At 37.7% G+C, this 13,012-nt stretch overlaps 1 protein-coding gene across 2 annotated transcripts; it reads left to right on the top strand.

The window, feature by feature from the left end:
- The first annotated feature begins 846 nt into the window (after window positions 1–846).
- Window positions 847–8,681, top strand: LOC133418964 (parathyroid hormone/parathyroid hormone-related peptide receptor-like). 2 transcript variants are annotated; one of them, XM_061707926.1, is made up of 10 exons: window positions 847–947; window positions 3,378–3,488; window positions 3,694–3,818; window positions 5,013–5,104; window positions 6,889–7,042; window positions 7,120–7,273; window positions 7,347–7,407; window positions 7,507–7,573; window positions 8,228–8,322; window positions 8,473–8,681. In XM_061707926.1, the coding sequence occupies exons 1-10, from the start codon at window positions 926–928 to the stop codon at window positions 8,630–8,632; spliced, it is 1,041 nt and encodes a 346-aa protein (XP_061563910.1). In that variant the 5' UTR covers window positions 847–925; the 3' UTR covers window positions 8,633–8,681. The 2 variants fall into 2 exon arrangements, with proteins under 2 accessions (XP_061563910.1, XP_061563909.1); XM_061707925.1 differs by having other exon boundaries at window positions 5,010–5,104.
- Window positions 8,682–13,012: the final 4,331 nt, after the last annotated feature.

The following is a 13,012-nucleotide window of genomic DNA, read 5'->3' as shown; positions in this document are numbered from 1 at the left end:
CTTCGCTGTTGGCTGCAGTACCCCCAACGGCCGTCGTGGTGAAGGGTGGCGCTAATGAGTCTCATTTCTTAAAGGAGCCTTGTGCTCCTTTAAAGTCCCAATTGCACTAATGGAGTACTCTTATACAAGTCCATAAGTACACTTACAGAGCATTGTTAGCTAAATGTTCCCCAGGTGCAGAACTGAAATGCAAATATTACATTGGAAAATGTTTCTTTAAACAGTGCAATGTTCTCAGAGAGCGAATTCAGCCAAATATCATACCAAACACTTTTTAAATGCTGTAGATGGACACAAATGGTCAGTTTCACCTTAACTCCATAGGTGACTTGCTGCTCTGTTGTGAAATGTAACCGGGAACACAAAACGGCCTTGTGGTCACGGTGCTCAGGACCAGACCCCTATGAGGCCAGCAGCAGCCCCATCACCGGGCTAAAAGAGGGTTGGCGGGGGATCACCACATATTGCACCCTCACACAACTATTTCACAACACCTGAAGACAGCACATCAGTTCCTTGGGAGTGTTTGTGGATGACAGTTCGCTCTCCTCAGAAAGAGACTTCTGACAGGCTTCAAACAGGAAGCTCTGTGTAGCCGTGGGAATCTTAAAACATGCTGAAGTTGTTTATACGGGTCAAAATGTGGATCATTTCAATTATTCATTCCATTTATTTGTCACATCTTTGTTAAATTATATATATATATATATATATATATATATATATATATATATATATATATATATATATATATATATATATATATATATATATATGCCTTAATTTAATTGATCAATCCATGCATTGCATACTTAAGCTTTCCATTATCTATTTATTGCAGATAGACTCTGATGATGTCATCACACGTGATGAGCAGATCTATCTTCTTATTGGTGCTCATGCCAAGTGTGAAAGGAGCATCCAGATGCAAATAAATCTCCTAAAAGGTTTGTGTATTACTTTCAATGATTTTGAATTTTACTGACTTTTACTAAGAGCACTGAACGAGGTCAGTGAAATATGCAAATATGTAACCAGAAAAGAAAATATTTATTGCTTAGTTTACTCATTATGGATCAGATATAACACCCATCCAATATCCTGCTGAGCAGTATCTGTGATTGCACCCGCGAGATTACAATGGAAGCACATTTTTTAAATTTAGACTCTGACGTGGCAGCTGTGTTTAATGAATTGATTCATTGGTGCGTGAGGGGAAAAGACTTTATGAGATAGTTTAAGATGTCAGATGACAGAGAAGGAGCACAAGAGCGAACACAGAGGAGAATCAGGTGATACAGCGGCGCCTTAAATCATCTCCACAAGGTCAGAACCGTGTCACAGCAGACACACGCTCACACTGGTGTCCATGTGGTTATAATTACAGTACATGTTAAACAAAATCTTCAAAAGGAAAAACATGACACAAGTTCTTTGTTTTTTTCAAGTAACAGTTCATACTGATTTGACCTCCTTACTAGGTTAAAGTTGGCCTCACTGCAGGAAATAAATGCAGCCTGCGGTATTTTAACCAGGCTGTAGACATGAAACACATGGTCAATCAAGCGGCCTTTGCAGCGCGTCAATGTCGGTCCATAAAAGTGGAAAACAACATTTTTAACTGTTTACATCATGCTTTTGCCATTTTACGCTGCTAATTATAAAATAAAATAAAAAACTAATTTCCAAGAAAGTTACACAAAAAAACCTTGTTTAAAAACAAAATTAGAGTTTTATTATAGACAGGAACTTGCATGTTCATGTTTTAGGATGTAATGTCCTCAAAAGTATCTCCAGCCTTGAGCAAACCTTTTTTTTATTGTCTATTTTGACTATAAAACATGAATATCATGCTGGCCTGAAAGCAGCAACTTAGACTATAAACACAGTAGTAAAACATTTGCTGGGTAAACAGTTCAAGTAAGAATTCAGGTAATTTCTACTAAACTCATTCATTGTCAAACTTATACAGTTCCAGGATGGCTATAATATATATAATAGCAGTTTTAAGATAATTAAGGTTTCTTTCTTTTTCTTTTTCTAATCAAACCACGTGAATTTTTAGTTTCATTGTTGCCAGTGAACAACAGCACGGAGGAATTTGAAGTCTTGCAGCTGCATGACTGTGATTTACTGATTTGCAGAAAGGGTCATGCGTCAACCACGAAGAAGAAAATGTACTTTTGCAGAAAAGCAGGTTTAAAATGCCTGAAATATTCAGCATAAACTTGAGGCAGGGCAGCTGTTTCTCCGGATCTAAACTGGCTACTGCTGATAAAGTTGAACCCCAACTTCAGCAGTCCACGTGTTGTTAAAGAGTGTTTGGGCGAACGCTGAACAACACATTGCCCCTGATAGTCACTTGTCAGTGTGAGAATCAGTTGTAAGATCTGAATAACTGTATAACTGAATAACTGAATAAATCTAACTGAATAAATCAACTGGAAATATTATTTGCAGCTTCATTTGTGTAAATTAAAGGTCCTGCATTGTGAAACTCTCAGTTATCAAGGTTGAAAACCTTTTTATTTACTGCTGCATTCAGTAATCTCCCACAAAGCACTGCAACCTAGGTTTTATTTTATTTCTATTTTTTATCTTCTTCTTCTTCATATATATATATATATATATATATATATATATATATATATATATATATATATATATATATATTGTCTATTTATATAGATTATTTATATATAACTATATATATATATATAGTTATATATAACTATAGTATATATAACTATATATATGTATATATATAGTTTAAACTTTAAATCATGCTTTTGAATGTCTTTGTAAATCACTGTGAATCATCCACTGTGTTGTTATGCTATAATAATAAACTTGCCTGGTGCTTTTCCTGACTTTCGATGTTTTTTTATTATTATTTTTTAATTTAATTATTTTTCTTTTCAAGAGATGTATCATTGATTAGGCAGTAAATAAAAGTTTTTAAAGTGTTGGAATACCACAATCTTTTACATTTAGATTTTTTTTCTTCAGTAAGAAGTAATTATTATTATTATTATTATTATTATTATTATTATTATTATTATTATTATATTTCTTTATTTGGTATGGACATCACAATAACATAGGACAAACCAAATGCACTGTTTGAGTGTTTTAGCATACATGCTAATTTGCAACACTTGTCCACAGGAGGCTTTTAAAAAAAATAATATAAATACAATACAATAAGATATACAATAAAATTAGAGGATGAACCAAGTCTGTAGATTAGTACTCTTAAGTGCAGGAGCAGATCATGCCAGCCCATGCGCCTGTCTCCCACGTGTGGTCAGCTCTGTGTTCTTCTTCTTTTTTTTTTTTCGGCCATGGCAGTTAATAGTTTCCCATTGTTTCTGCAGAAGGGGAGTGTGTCCCGGAGTGGGATGGGATCATCTGCTGGCCGCGGAGCAGACCGGGTCAGCTGGTCTCAGTCACGTGTCCAGAATACATCTACGACTTCAACCACAGAGGTAAAGGAGATTAAGAGACACTGACATACATAAATAATATGGCAGCTGCAGTAAATACTGATGAATAAAAGATCAATGTTGATTTTTAAGAAAATGTAAATTGATCAACCTTTGGTCATTTGCACATTATACTATGGATTTATTTACTTTCAGACTTTTTCTGTGGTGTCTCTACGTGACTATATCCTGCTCTCCTGTCCGCCAGGCCGAGCCTACCGCCAGTGCGAAGTGTCGGGGAGCTGGGAGCTGGTGCCCAGTAACAACCGCACCTGGGCAAACTACACAGAGTGCATCAGATACCTGACTTCCAACCACAGAAGCCTCGAGGAGGTGTGTACGTATACGTTAGTATCGCAAAGCATGTGTGGTCCGGTAGTTGGTTAGAAAATGCTTGACACCATTGTTCAGGAGAAACATTTCCAGTTAGAGGTTGTTACCAGAGGTGTCAAAAGTATTCACATTCATTACTCAGGTAGAAGTATAGATACTAGAGTTTAAAAATACTCCTGCAGAAGTTGAAGTATCATCTCAAGTTTTTTACTCAAGTAAAAGTATAAAAGTACTGGTTTCAAAACTACTTAAAGTATAAAAGTAAAAGTAATGTAAGGGGGAAAAAAGCCATTAAGGACAAAAGCCATTGAAATGAATGCATCTTAGTATAATGCAAATATATTAAAGAACCATATATGTGTACTATTGAGCATTAACATGTGTTTCAGAGAGCAGAAGATATGATGACTAGTTGCCTATAAGTATTGTAATGGTGCAAAAAGTCAAACTTCAGAGGCATGTTATCATTTATCCTAACCTTTATTGGAATGTACATCCAAGTTTAGTTGCAGGAATCTGAGGGAACGGATGTAAGAACAAAACTGGACAAGAACATCTGAAACAACCACAACCAAATTCACTCTATCCGGATGGAGCAATTTAACTGGATAGTTTTTTTTAAAGGCCGAAATGAAATAGAGAAACAAGGCTGTTTTTAAAATGTAAGGAGTAAAAAGTACAGATAATTGCGTGAAAATGTAAGGAGTAAAAGTCGTCTGAAAAATAATTACTCCAGTGAAGTATAGATAACCAAAATTTCTACTTAAGTAAGGTAACAAAGTATTTTTACTTCTTTACTTTACACCTCTGTATCTGTTCTTTACACCTTAAGTTTTACTTCAACCTGCTCCTTTTCGGACACTGTTTTTTTTTTTTTCCCCCTGTTTGTATTACGTTTTTGTTGTTGTTGCTTTTTTACTGTAGGTTTTGAATTTGTTTTAAAATCTTATATTTTTTTATGTGTTCGAAATAAACAATTCAATCAATCAATCAAAAAAACCTCTGGTTGTTACAGTTGGATTTCCTCACATGTTTCATAAATGCTGAAAATCTTTTGCACACAAAATATTAACAGCTTTTAATCAAAAAAGGGATTAATAAATGTATAAACTTCACTGCATGTTCAATTAGAGATGTTTGCAGAGGGATAATACACATGAACACTTCATGAGTGCTTTGGTTTTGTTCCAGAAGGTGTTTCACCGACTCCATCTCATGTACACGGTCGGCTACTCCATTTCTCTCGCATCTCTGTTGGTGGCGGTCTCCATCCTCTGCTACTTCAAGTAAGACAACAGAAGACTCCATCCATGATTTCACTTTTGAATCATTCAGCAGCTATAGTTCACTGGAGGTATTCGTGCATGGGAAATGAGAAATCCAGTTAATAATGCATGCAGAATGACTCAGTGAAACAGGCTCGATGGAGTTAATGCAGTAATCTGGACTGCATCATCAGCAAAAAAGTATAAACAAAGTTTCACGAGGACTTCTGTAATTGTCGTCAGTGGTGGACAGTAACGGAGTAAATTTACTTGAGTACTGTACTTAAGTACATATCCAGAGGATTTGTACTTTACTTGAGTATTAGATTTCTTTGGTACTTATTACTCTTACTTGAATACATTTCCAAGACAAATATTTTTACTTTTACTCGAGTAAATTTCTAGGAAGGCTGAAAAGTACTCGTTACTTTCAGGTCTGCTCTTTTTTCTTCTTCAGGTTTTATATAACATTGTGGTTCTAAAAGCAGCACATCAGTGCAGCTGGTTTCAAAGAGTTAAATCTCAGAAACAAGAGTTAAAAGATCCTTAAATTAATTTAGAAAGAATATAGTTATTTACTGATGTGGAAAATAAGAAATGTACTCTTACTCTTACTCTTACTTTTACTTAAAGGTATTGTGACATCATTTTTAACATGCTTTTAACACTATTAAAAGTCTTGGCCAACATCCCTTAAATGTGTCTAAAAGAGTGTAACAAGAAAAACTTCACTCTAGTACTCCATTCTGTCCTTTTTATGACAGTGTTTTTTTGCGCCGTGAAAAACGGGTCCTTTTCCCCCTTTCCTGTCAATCATTGCGCCGCTCCTCCTCCAAACCTCCTCCAACCAACCGCTACACACTTCTGCCAGCGTCTCCACACACACGCGCGCACACCGACCACAAACACCCACACACAGCCCAGACAGGGCGACTACAGCCCGGGGATGAAGTCCAACCGGGACCAGAGGACCGGGACCGCAGCTCCCTGCGAGCAATACACTCACAGCGGCGTCGGAGAGTTAAGCCGGGAGCGACAGGCGAAGCATGCACGGAAAAGCAGCAGGGCGAAGCAGACAGTCCACAGCAAACAATCACAAAAATAAAGGCATGTAAATAAAGTGTCCCCTTATCTTAAGTCCAGTCAGTGGCCGCGGGTCTTCTTAGCAGTTTTCCTCCGGTGATTAGAACAGAAGAGGCTCTAAACAGCTCCGTGTTAAGCCTGATTCATGGTTCCGCGTTAAATCGACGCAGAGCCTACGCCGTAGGGTTCAGCGTAGTGTGCGCGTCGCCGCGTAACCCTACGCCGTAGGCTCTGCGTCGGTGTAACGCGGAACCATAAATCAGCCTTTATGGTGCGCTGGAGAGGAGCGGAGGCAGGGAGCTGGGTGGAGGGGGCGGTGATTTAGCGGATCGTTACGTAACGATCCGCCACCAAACCAGGTGCGCCGTTTTTGCACAGTTATGCGGAAAATCCCAGAAAGCACACAATACACTGAATGTTAAAAGTTCGTTGTTTTTTGGGTGTAATTGATGTCAAGACACCCAACAAAACACAAAAAATCAAGAAAAATGTGTTTTTCATGTCACAATACCTTTAAAGTAAATTTAAAAGCATTTACTTTTGGATACTTAAGTACCTGTAAAAGCAAGTACTTTTCTACTCTTACTTGAGTAATATTTTGACTGAGCTACTTTTACTTGTAACGGAGTAAATTTTGACCAGTAGTATTTGTACTCTTACTCAAGTACTGGGGTCGAGTACTCTGTCCACCTCTGATTGTCGTTCACATGAATGTTCTCCAGGCGTCTCCACTGTACACGCAACTATATCCACATCCACCTCTTCACCTCCTTCATCTGTCGGGCGGTCAGTATTTTTGTGAAGGACGCTGTTCTCTACTCCATATCTGATGACGCTAAAGCTGAGTCTGACTTCGCAGCAGAGAAGCCTCCTATGGTAATCAATGAAGCACATATTCTTTCTAAATGTTCAAACACAACCTGCACCTTCTAAAGGCAGTTTCATGTCATCAGGCTGGTTGCAAAGCTGCTGTTACCTTCTTCCTGTACTTCCTGGCGACCAATCACTACTGGATTCTGGTGGAGGGATTGTACCTGCACAGCCTCATCTTCATGGCTCTGCTGTCTGACAAGAACTACCTGTGGGCGCTCACCATCATGGGCTGGGGTGCGTTGAGCAGCAGGCCACGCTGCGGTCACGCCGCTCACAGTGGACTCATACATTTTTCTGCTCATCCCAGGTGTTCCAGCTGTGTTTGTGTCCATTTGGGTCAGCGCACGAGCTTCGTTGGCAGACACTCAGTGAGTCATGTGACAAGTCCACAAATGTTCATGTTCATTTTTTTGTCACCCAAAGCGTTCACTTGACCTTTTTGTTGTTGTTGATGTCGTTGCTTTCAGATGTTGGGACATCAGTGCCGGAAACCTGAAGTGGATCTATCAAGTTCCTATTCTGGCTGCTATTTTTGTAAGAAAAATAAAGTATTCTGTTGTCATTTGATTTGATTTATTTTATTTTTGTACATGTAAAAAAAAAACAACACTTCATGAGAAGTTTAAGAAAACAAAACAACAAGACAAAGAATTTCATCCTTTAAAACTTGCTATCTTGATTTACATGTGCTAAAAAAGGAGTAGGAAGAAGTGTAAACTTATTTAGTCCTACCCCCATTCACTGATCATTTAACCTGTATTTATAAATATTCACACACTGTACTCAAACTGAATAACAGTATTATTATTATTATTATTATTATTATTATTATTATTAATTAATTAATTAATTAATTAATTAATGTAATAATAATAATAATAATACATATTATTATTATTTATTTATTTATTTAATAATAATAATAATTATTATTATTATTATTATGATTATTATTTAATAATAATAATAATACTTATTATTATTATTATTATTATTATTATTATTATTATATACTGTAATTATACTCACACACATACTTATACATGCATACATACATACACATAGTTTAATATTTCTATATATTTGTACACACATGCCCATATAAATATTTATATAAATATACTTATTATACTTATTCTGTTATCATTGAAGTGAGAATGAGTTGACTTTACATTTCTGCACGTACAGGTAAATTTCCTTCTCTTCATTAATATAATCCGTGTACTGGCCTCTAAACTGTGGGAAACCAACACTGGTAAACTGGACCCCCGTCAACAGTACAGGTGAATGCTCATTAACTCTATTCTGACCTTTTCTTCTGTTGTGTATGGTATCCCCCATAATATCCCTCTTCAGTTTAAAAGCTCATGTCTATGAACTATGAACATAAACCACATGACAACATGATTTTTGCCCTTTGCTGCGCTCTACAGAAAGCTGCTCAAGTCCACTCTAGTCCTCATGCCCTTGTTTGGAGTCCACTACATCGTGTTCATGGCTCTTCCCTACACCGAGGTCACCGGGCTGCTGTGGCAGGTCCAGATGCATTATGAAATGTTCTTCAACTCTTCTCAGGTTACAACACAAATATGAACTAGCTCAGCCAGTGTGGTTTATTTAAGTTACTCTTCTATTGCTCTTATGAAGAATACTAATGTTGGATTCTCTTCAACAACATATTCACTTTTTCAGGGGTTTTTTGTGGCGTTTATCTACTGTTTTTGCAACGGAGAGGTAATAAAGTTTAAACTATGATTCTGTTGACAAAATGTGTACAGTATGTTCTGGACTATAAGCCGCACCTGCATATAAGCCGCACCCGCTCTATTTTTTAAAAAATAATTAAAAAACGATATACAAGCCGCATCCGCTCTATTTAAAAAAAAAAAAAAGATATGCAAGCTGCAGATATTTATGTTGTTAGATTAGATATTTACTACATGTACAGAACCATTTTGAACTGTAAATGATGTACATGTTTGTACCTAAATAGATCCTTTCCTAACAGCGTCTTTTAACACAGCAGCAACTTTGCTGATTAAAACAGGACAGAACCAAGATTTTTTTTATTTATTTATCTGTTTGAAATCTGCTTTTACCTACTTCTATCTGCTAAAGAAGAAGTAGCGTATTCTTCTTTGCATTTATTTTGTCTTAGTTTTGATTCTAATTCCGGTTAGAGCGCCCCGAGCAGTGGAAGAAAAATCCACAGAATAGCTGCACCTTTGTATAAGCCACATGGTTGAAAACCTGTGAAAAAAGTAGCGGCTTATAGTCCAGAAAATACGGTAATTGTTTGTTGAATAAGACAATTACGACTGCTTTTCTCCCAGGTGCAGGCGGAGTTAAAGAAGGCGTGGTTGAGACGCAGCCTGGTCATGGACCTCAAACAGAAAGCCAGGATGACGAGCAGCGGCGGAGGCAGCTGTTACTATGGCGGCATGATGTCACACGTCACCAGCCACAGCGTCTGCTTATCTGCTACCAACCCCAGAAGTCTTTCCTCCACTGGGGGAGCAGGGGGCTTGGGTGGACCTGCTGGAAGCGGCTTTGGTGATGGGGCAGGGGTCAGGGCACCGTGCGACACCCCCCTCCCCCCCCACAGCACCCAGGGTGACACTGAGACCTCCAGCCCCCAAGAGGACATGAATGCATGGGAACCGGGAAGGGCTGAGTCGGGAGTCTTTGCCAGACACAGTAGAGTCAGTAAAGGAAAAGGTGACGTTAAAAATCATGGAGAAGAAGACCCAGGCAGCTCCGTATCTCTGAAGGAGCGAGAGACCATCTTGTAATCGTTGCTGCTGGAGGAAAACGGCTGAGTAAACCTTGTGGTGGGGTTTTTCTTGTCAACAGCAGTTGGCTTTTGTGGTTCACTGGATTTTTTTTTTTTTTTTTTTTTGGACAGTGAGGGAACATAGAAGTTTAGGTGATGCATGGCCTATTTAATTTTTGTGAGTGTATAAATAATTGTCATTGACTTGTATGTTTTACATTGTACTGTACAGTGGTGGACAGTAACGGAGTAAATTTACTTGAGTACTGTACTTAAGTACATATCCAGGATTTGTACTTTACTTGGGTATTAGATTTCTTTGGTACTTATTACTCTTACTTGAATACATTTCCAAGACTTTTACTCGAGTAAATTTCTAGGAAGGCTGAAAAGTACTCGTTACTTTCAGGTCTGCTCTTTTTTCTTCTTCCCTAAAATCCTATTGGACACAAGCTGTTTTTGTCAAAGGAGGAGACCTATCACAGTGCACGCTCTCCACTGGGATGTACGTAAAGCGGAAATACGTCAAGCCTCCTCAAAACGATACCGCCAAAGTAGCCTGCGTTTGTCAAGACAGAGCCGCAACAATTCATTTAGAAAATATATAGTAATTTACTGATGTGGAAAATAAGAAATCTACTCTTACTCTTACTTTTACTTAAAGTAAATTTAAAAGCATTTACTTTTGGATACTTAAGTACCTTTTAAAAGCAAGTACTTTTCTACTCTTACTCGAGTAATATTTTGACTGAGCTACTTTTACTTGTAACGGAGTAAATTTTGACCAGTAGTATTTGTACTCTTACTCAAGTACTGGGGTCGAGTACTCTGTCCACCTCTGGTACTGTATATGAAATGAATGTGAAGAGATGAAGTTAAGCTGGACGGTTTCTGATGATGTGGCGCTGTCGACACGCGGATGTATAAAGTGTGAGAGTTTGCAGTGTGATTCCTCCACCTGCTCTCATCCTCCCTGCGTGTTTGCTTTTCCAAACCACCCTGAACTGACCCCCAGTTCAAACTAACCCCTCTGATGACTTGTCATATTATTTACGATGGAGAGAACACAACTGCAGCAGCCGATTCAACAATCGCTCTGCCGCAATTTCATGACTTTTCAGAGTCTGTTGAGTCTAGACAGCATGTCTAGACTGTTTGTTGTTATCCATGTGGTCTAAACGCTGCCATTCATCACAGTGACGGGACCCTGAGGGGCTGATGCGCACAAATTTTGCCCTTAACTCCTTTCTTCGTACAACCTCTGTCCTGAATGCCTTCACAGCACCGTCCAGAATTTCGCACACGTCCCTCAAGCCGCGGCCCACAGCAACAGGCAGCTGAGTTGTTTTGGAGACCTCGAGTATCAGTGAGAAACCTGCAACACAAGCCGCCACTGTCCCCAAGACAAACAGACAAAAAAATTTAAAATAACTCTATCTGTAAATATGTTACTGCTATTTTGGTGTCAAGGTGTACAGTCTACAGTCTTTATGTACAGTGCAAAAGTAATTTAATAAATGTTTTGGATGTCATTTCAAATAAAGTGAAGTTTTGTTTGCTTATTTCAGTGTCTGACATAGGGGCAATGGAGAAAATGCTAAACAATATGAATTAAAAACAGTATAGTGAGTTGCATTTGTCTAAAAACCTTTCATCAAAGTATATATAAATACATGCAAAGGTTTGGGTACCCTACTGAGTTTTACCATTAATGTAGACATTTAAAGGGGTAGACGATGAGCCGCTCACAAAAAGGTGAGGAAAAAGTATGAAAGGTTCTTTTTCAGCTTTTTGAATTATTATTTGAATTATTTCCTGAACAATTTTTGTGCAGGTGTTTAACTTTAAATGTTATTGAAACATTGGTATGATCACAGTAATCTTTAGGATAGGAATAGTGATGTAAAAGTCAAACCTTTGTGCAGCCTTCTCCTGTTTCTCTTATGAGAAATTTTGAAGGTAAGACATGTTAATTTAGACCGTGGAGCGGTGGCACTCCCAGGATATGAACTGTTAAAAATAACGTTATGATTGCACTTCAACCAGGATATAACAAGAACCACACAACTCCCAACTGCTGGTTTCTTATATGAGAAAAGGGCAGGGGACCGGGAGACATTCAGCAGCATACATAAGCATTTCATCTTGTTACAGGAGATGGAAAAAATAAGGGAGGGAGGAGAGAGAAGAGGATGCTGCGAAGAGGAAATGAGCCAGGAGGAACACTGCAGGGGTGATGATATCAGCCCTATTTTACAGTAAAACCAATTTTCCGACAAACAACCTTTTGTCTAGAACAACAAAACGGTGCACACGTTGCTGCAGGACCTGTATTCACCCTTAAACGGAGAGCAGATAGGAATATATCAAGCATTTATTCACCCTCCAAGTTGGGAAAGGTTGAAGGGTTCAAGTGTTTAAAAAGTTTGCAATCTGTCATTCGCCAGCGATAAAGATTATTTATAAGTGGAAAACATTCAAGACAGTTCTTAACCTTTTCAGAAGTGCAGTCCCAGTAACTTCACCCCGAGGTTCAAATATGTAATGCTCAGAGAAATTACAAAAGAAAAAAAAGAAAAACAGTCTGCATCTCAGCAGGCCTCAGTTATAAAGTTAATTGTTAAATTTTGTGACATCACAATTGTGAAAGTACTGAACAAGAATTAGTGGTGGAGTGGAAATTATTTGAGGATATTTTGCAGCCACAAGATCTGGGCACCTTTCAGCTTTTCACTCAAAAAACTAAATAAGGTTTGCTTATAGATCTTATGCCAAGTAATTTCCCACAATTGCATTTCAATAATTGTTAAGAATATTTTTACGATAATATATAGTCAAAAAGGTATCTTAACATTAACTTAATGCATTTGTGTGGAATCACTTAAGTTTTGTTAAGTGTAATCGCTTAAATTGTGTTTATTTATGTATTTATTTCTGAGGGCTGACTGGACTATGAATGCGTCTGTATTTCAAAATATTCTCAAGACAAATTAATATAGTGACTGAGGATGTACATGAATTACGATCTTGTAAAGGCCAAATGATCTTTAATCATATCATAATGTTTAAAATTTCGAGCTGAAATTGTACATGTTCTAATTTAAATGACTGTATATCCCAAAAAGACAAACAAACGAAATAAAACAACCCTCAACATATACAAAAAGGGAAAAGGTGCAAAACAGACATAAAATGATATA

Source organism: Cololabis saira, chromosome 19 (genome assembly GCF_033807715.1).
Source record: "Cololabis saira isolate AMF1-May2022 chromosome 19, fColSai1.1, whole genome shotgun sequence".
Lineage (NCBI taxonomy): Eukaryota > Metazoa > Chordata > Actinopteri > Beloniformes > Belonidae > Cololabis > Cololabis saira.
This window is presented reverse-complemented; position numbering and strand designations above follow the sequence as displayed.